The sequence below is a fragment of the Sinocyclocheilus rhinocerous genome, unplaced genomic scaffold (genome assembly GCF_001515625.1).
Source record: "Sinocyclocheilus rhinocerous isolate Xijiao unplaced genomic scaffold, SAMN03320098_v1.1 scaffold1559, whole genome shotgun sequence".
In the NCBI taxonomy this organism is placed as follows: domain Eukaryota; kingdom Metazoa; phylum Chordata; class Actinopteri; order Cypriniformes; family Cyprinidae; genus Sinocyclocheilus; species Sinocyclocheilus rhinocerous.
Genome location: NW_015648504.1, coordinates 48,540 through 54,937, shown reverse-complemented (window position 1 = coordinate 54,937; position 6,398 = coordinate 48,540). Strand labels below are relative to the sequence as shown.

The following is a 6,398-nucleotide window of genomic DNA, read 5'->3' as shown; positions in this document are numbered from 1 at the left end:
CCTACGTAAAACGTAGCTCGAGGTGCACTCCGTTGAATGTGTACAGGTGGCGCTATCGAGCCATTTTGCCACACCCACTTCTGAAACCCATATCAGATGTAAATTTTCTGAAAGTTCTGACACGTGTGCAAAGTTTCATGAGTTTTGGAGCATGTTTAGGCCTTCAAAAATGTGGTTCACTTTGGAGAAGAAGAACAAGAAGAAACGGAGCAATTCCAATAGGGTCCTCACACCATCGGTGCTCGGGCCCTAATTATTTATATACATACATAGACATTTTAATGTCATTACAATTTTCGATATTTTTGGTCACAGCATAATTGTTTTTTGATGCCACAAATCAGTTTTGATGACTTTGCAATAATTATAAAATTTGAAAAATAGTAATAATATAAATTTGTATAATTTATGTAAGCAAATAATACAAAACGCCCGAAAAGAAGTGGAAAAATAGATGCAGAGAGAAAATTACCCCTCAAAAAAATTTGCCTAAGAAGCATTCTCTTCTTAACTCAGAGCAGAAGTTTAGTCACTCTTTCTTTTTATTTATTTTTTGTTTTTGTTTTTTTGTTGTTGTTGCTAAAGTCAGCTTTACTGGAGCAGCATCAGGTAAGCAGTAAATGACGTGCTGTGCATTGCAGCCTTTAGATATATGGGCATTTACATTTTAAAGGGGCTGTATGTAATTTTTGGGCTGTACTAAAGCATGAAATACAATAATATATTTGCAGATATTTAGGAAACATACTAAGTGTACATACTTGTTTCTATAAAACACAATGCTATAGTCAGTTATTCTACTTCAAAATGTGCATTCCGTGTCAGAGGTTGCCAGTTGGTGGAATGAATGAATGAATGAATAAATTGAATGTAGTATCTTGAGAAATCTATGCTGCTTATGCAGTATTTTAAAAGAATATTCGTTCACAGAAAATGTAATGGAATTTCTTCCTCAATAAAAGAAAATCACTTAGTATTAACTTTGTTTCTAAAGAGTTTAACCATTTTTTGTCTTATTTCTTTGGCTTGAATACCATATATTATTGGATTCAAGCCTGGTGGAATAATATGAAACATTACACTACCTAGTTTCCTAGTTTCACCATATACAGGGAAACGATGAAGAAAAATTGCAACACACCCAGACACAAACATAATTATATAAACAGTCAAGTGAGCACTGCAGGTTTTTATGGCTTTGCTGTAGTTTGCTTTGTTTTTACTTTTGAAGCATACCATCATTATTCTGAGATATGTTAATGCCACACTCCCTATTGAGGAGGCAAATAAAACCACAGCGAAAGTCAATCCATATACATTATTAATCACAGTATTTTCACAGGATAGTTTAAAAAGTGAAGCATTATCACAAAAATGGTTTTGAATCACAGATCTGCAGTGAGACAGGCGCACACTGAGGCCAATCAAAATTCCCACCAGCACTACTGCAACACCCCAGGCTCCTGCTGACAGCTTAACCACCATATTATTGCTCATTATAGTTGAGTATCGCAGTGGATTGCATATGGCCACATATCTGTCATAGGCCATGATCATTATCACAGCGTGAGATGCTGTACCATTCAAATGAGTAAAATAAGCTTGAATAACACACTCCACATATGTGATGTAGCGCTTAGAGGGGTCTGTTAAAATATCCTTCAACAAGTGTGGCATAAGAACAGTAGACCCTAATATATCATTCAGTGTCAAGTTGCAGAAAATAATGTACATAGGCTGGTGTAAACTTTTTTCTACTAAAATCTGAATCATCATCCCAATGTTAGATAACATTATAAATATGTATAGAATCAAAATAAGGATAAATGCAGGAAAGCTTGACTGCGGTGTAACATTCAGTCCTTCCACTAGTAGTACACTGTATCTGAATGTCAGGTTGTCCATCTGTAGCCTAAACAAAACATACAGATATAATAACAATAGGACTCAGCTTTTGTATAGCATGTAATATTGCACATTACTCAGTTTCTTTATTTTAAAAACCTTGTATTATAATTACAGCTATTCTAATAAAACAAAGAATGAGCCATCTTTTTCACACTATTTTTCTGTCCTTATACAAATATGTACATGTGCCATGTTTAACCACATTCTTTTAACTTTACTGTAACAATGTCATTGGAAGTGCTACCTAGTTTTCCCAAGTCATTTTGATCTAATTTTATGACCCATGCTAGTATACAGAACCTAATAATTATGTGTGAGATCTGTAAAATTATATAACATTTAAGAGGTATAATACCAGATAATATACTTTACTTACTAACATATATGAGTGATAGTTGTTCCGTCACTAGAGAAGCACCTTTTGACAACCCCTCCTTCTCAGCGTAGCTTTGTTATCATGAGATTCAAGAGCACACCCTGCTTGTCTGAATAGAATGTGCTCAGCTATTTTATATATGTCTTGTCTTGTCATCATTCCTCAAGAGTGAAAATAGATCTTGAATTTTCACACACATTTCTGTTGGGCTTATGAATGCAAAATAAGTTTTGTTCAGCATGCACTCTCATGAATGTTCTCATCATAAACAATAAAGTGTATATCTGATGTAAGCAAGATATTCATTTTGCAGTGTAGACAGCTTGAGTGATAATAATAGGAGTTTAAATATGTAAGTTGAATAAATAAATGTTTAAATAACCCATTTTTATGCTATTAAAATAACCAGTGTGAAGTCTTGCATTTCTAATACATAAAAAGTAACTAAACTAAAAAGCAAAAACTAATTCATAAATAGTTCTTAGCTTGTTTTGTCTGTGTAGCCAGATTATAATGTGAGAAGGCTAACAGTGGAAAAAGAAGTGCCGATACTTCCCATTCCCTAAAAAATGTCACTAGTATAAAAGTACTTTTTTAATTTTAATAATTCACAATGGCACTCCGTTGAAATTTTACAGGTGGCGCTATCGAGCCGTTTTGCCACACCCACTTCTGAAACCCATATCAGATGTAAATTTTCTGAAAGTTCTGACACGTGTGCAAAGTTTCATGAGTTTTGGAGCATGTTTAGGCCTTCAAAAATGTGGTTCACTTTGGAGAAGAAGAACAAGAAGAAACGGAGCAATTCCAATAGGGTCCTCACACCATCGGTGCTCGGGCCCTAATTATTTATATACATACATAGACATTTTAATGTCATTACAATTTTCTATATTTTTGGTCACAGCATAATTGTTTTTTGATGCCACAAATCAGTTTTGATGACTTTGCAATAATTATAAAATTTGAAAAATAGTAATAATATAAATTTGTATAATTTATGTAAGCAAATAATACAAAACGCCCGAAAAGAAGTGGAAAAATAGATGCAGAGAGAAAATTACCCCTCAAAAAAATTTGCCTAAGAAGCATTCTCTTCTTAACTCAGAGCAGAAGTTTAGTCACTCTTTCTTTTTATTTATTTTTTGTTTTTGTTTTTTTGTTGTTGTTGCTAAAGTCAGCTTTACTGGAGCAGCATCAGGTAAGCAGTAAATGACGTGCTGTGCATTGCAGCCTTTAGATATATGGGCATTTACATTTTAAAGGGGCTGTATGTAATTTTTGGGCTGTACTAAAGCATGAAATACAATAATATATTTGCAGATATTTAGGAAACATACTAAGTGTACATACTTGTTTCTATAAAACACAATGCTATAGTCAGTTATTCTACTTCAAAATGTGCATTCCGTGTCAGAGGTTGCCAGTTGGTGGAATGAATGAATGAATGAATAAATTGAATGTAGTATCTTGAGAAATCTATGCTGCTTATGCAGTATTTTAAAAGAATATTCGTTCACAGAAAATGTAATGGAATTTCTTCCTCAATAAAAGAAAATCACTTAGTATTAACTTTGTTTCTAAAGAGTTTAACCATTTTTTGTCTTATTTCTTTGGCTTGAATACCATATATTATTGGATTCAAGCCTGGTGGAATAATATGAAACATTACACTACCTAGTTTCCTAGTTTCACCATATACAGGGAAACGATGAAGAAAAATTGCAACACACCCAGACACAAACCTAATTAAACTAATCTCTTCTTCACCACTGCAGGTTTTTATGGGCCCGCATCACTCACCGCAGAGCAAGCCTGTTCTTGATGAAGCTGCTGTGAAAACGCTGTGCATTGCAGCCTTTAGATATATGGGCATTTACATTTTAAAGGGGCTGTATGTAATTTTTGGGCTGTACTAAAGCATGAAATACAATAATATATTTGCAGATATTTAGGAAACATACTAAGTGTACATACTTGTTTCTATAAAACACAATGCTATAGTCAGTTATTCTACTTCAAAATGTGCATTCCGTGTCAGAGGTTGCCAGTTGGTGGAATGAATGAATGAATGAATAAATTGAATGTAGTATCTTGAGAAATCTATGCTGCTTATGCAGTATTTTAAAAGAATATTCGTTCACAGAAAATGTAATGGAATTTCTTCCTCAATAAAAGAAAATCACTTAGTATTAACTTTGTTTCTAAAGAGTTTAACCATTTTTTGTCTTATTTCTTTGGCTTGAATACCATATATTATTGGATTCAAGCCTGGTGGAATAATATGAAACATTACACTACCTAGTTTCCTAGTTTCACCATATACAGGGAAACGATGAAGAAAAATTGCAACACACCCAGACACAAACATAATTATATAAACAGTCAAGTGAGCACTGCAGGTTTTTATGGCTTTGCTGTAGTTTGCTTTGTTTTTACTTTTGAAGCATACCATCATTATTCTGAGATATGTTAATGCCACACTCCCTATTGAGGAGGCAAATAAAACCACAGCGAAAGTCAATCCATATACATTATTAATCACAGTATTTTCACAGGATAGTTTAAAAAGTGAAGCATTATCACAAAAATGGTTTTGAATCACAGATCTGCAGTGAGACAGGCGCACACTGAGGCCAATCAAAATTCCCACCAGCACTACTGCAACACCCCAGGCTCCTGCTGACAGCTTAACCACCATATTATTGCTCATTATAGTTGAGTATCGCAGTGGATTGCATATGGCCACATATCTGTCATAGGCCATGATCATTATCACAGCGTGAGATGCTGTACCATTCAAATGAGTAAAATAAGCTTGAATAACACACTCCACATATGTGATGTAGCGCTTAGAGGGGTCTGTTAAAATATCCTTCAACAAGTGTGGCATAAGAACAGTAGACCCTAATATATCATTCAGTGTCAAGTTGCAGAAAATAATGTACATAGGCTGGTGTAAACTTTTTTCTACTAAAATCTGAATCATCATCCCAATGTTAGATAACATTATAAATATGTATAGAATCAAAATAAGGATAAATGCAGGAAAGCTTGACTGCGGTGTAACATTCAGTCCTTCCACTAGTAGTACACTGTATCTGAATGTCAGGTTGTCCATCTGTAGCCTAAACAAAACATACAGATATAATAACAATAGGACTCAGCTTTTGTATAGCATGTAATATTGCACATTACTCAGTTTCTTTATTTTAAAAACCTTGTATTATAATTACAGCTATTCTAATAAAACAAAGAATGAGCCATCTTTTTCACACTATTTTTCTGTCCTTATACAAATATGTACATGTGCCATGTTTAACCACATTCTTTTAACTTTACTGTAACAATGTCATTGGAAGTGCTACCTAGTTTTCCCAAGTCATTTTGATCTAATTTTATGACCCATGCTAGTATACAGAACCTAATAATTATGTGTGAGATCTGTAAAATTATATAACATTTAAGAGGTATAATACCAGATAATATACTTTACTTACTAACATATATGAGTGATAGTTGTTCCGTCACTAGAGAAGCACCTTTTGACAACCCCTCCTTCTCAGCGTAGCTTTGTTATCATGAGATTCAAGAGCACACCCTGCTTGTCTGAATAGAATGTGCTCAGCTATTTTATATATGTCTTGTCTTGTCATCATTCCTCAAGAGTGAAAATAGATCTTGAATTTTCACACACATTTCTGTTGGGCTTATGAATGCAAAATAAGTTTTGTTCAGCATGCACTCTCATGAATGTTCTCATCATAAACAATAAAGTGTATATCTGATGTAAGCAAGATATTCATTTTGCAGTGTAGACAGCTTGAGTGATAATAATAGGAGTTTAAATATGTAAGTTGAATAAATAAATGTTTAAATAACCCATTTTTATGCTATTAAAATAACCAGTGTGAAGTCTTGCATTTCTAATACATAAAAAGTAACTAAACTAAAAAGCAAAAACTAATTCATAAATAGTTCTTAGCTTGTTTTGTCTGTGTAGCCAGATTATAATGTGAGAAGGCTAACAGTGGAAAAAGAAGTGCCGATACTTCCCATTCCCTAAAAAATGTCACTAGTATAAAAGTACTTTTTTAATTTTAATAATTCACAA

General features: G+C 33.5%; 2 protein-coding genes across 2 annotated transcripts; both read right to left on the bottom strand.

The window, feature by feature from the left end:
• Positions 1-966: 966 nt before the first annotated feature.
• LOC107709744 (olfactory receptor 146-like) lies at positions 967-1,911 on the bottom strand. Its single transcript, XM_016514347.1, has one exon. The coding sequence runs from the start codon at positions 1,903-1,905 to the stop codon at positions 967-969; it is 939 nt and encodes a 312-aa protein (XP_016369833.1). The 5' UTR covers positions 1,906-1,911.
• Positions 1,912-4,466: 2,555 nt separating this feature from the next.
• LOC107709743 (olfactory receptor 1L3-like) lies at positions 4,467-5,405 on the bottom strand. The gene is made up of 2 exons (XM_016514345.1): positions 5,057-5,405; positions 4,467-4,927 (listed from the first exon to the last, which is right to left on the bottom strand). The coding sequence occupies exons 1-2, from the start codon at positions 5,403-5,405 to the stop codon at positions 4,467-4,469; spliced, it is 810 nt and encodes a 269-aa protein (XP_016369831.1).
• Positions 5,406-6,398: the final 993 nt, after the last annotated feature.

Excerpts from the sequence above, each read along its gene's own strand:
- LOC107709744 (XM_016514347.1), bottom strand. The coding sequence starts at position 1,905 with ATGGACAACCTGACATTCAGATACAGTGTACTACTAGTGGAAGGACTG.
- LOC107709743 (XM_016514345.1), bottom strand. The coding sequence starts at position 5,405 with ATGGACAACCTGACATTCAGATACAGTGTACTACTAGTGGAAGGACTG. Across the intron at positions 4,928-5,056 it reads AGCATCTCACGCTGTGATAA|TGATTGGCCTCAGTGTGCGC; the intron begins TGATCATGGCCT and ends TGGTGGGAATTT.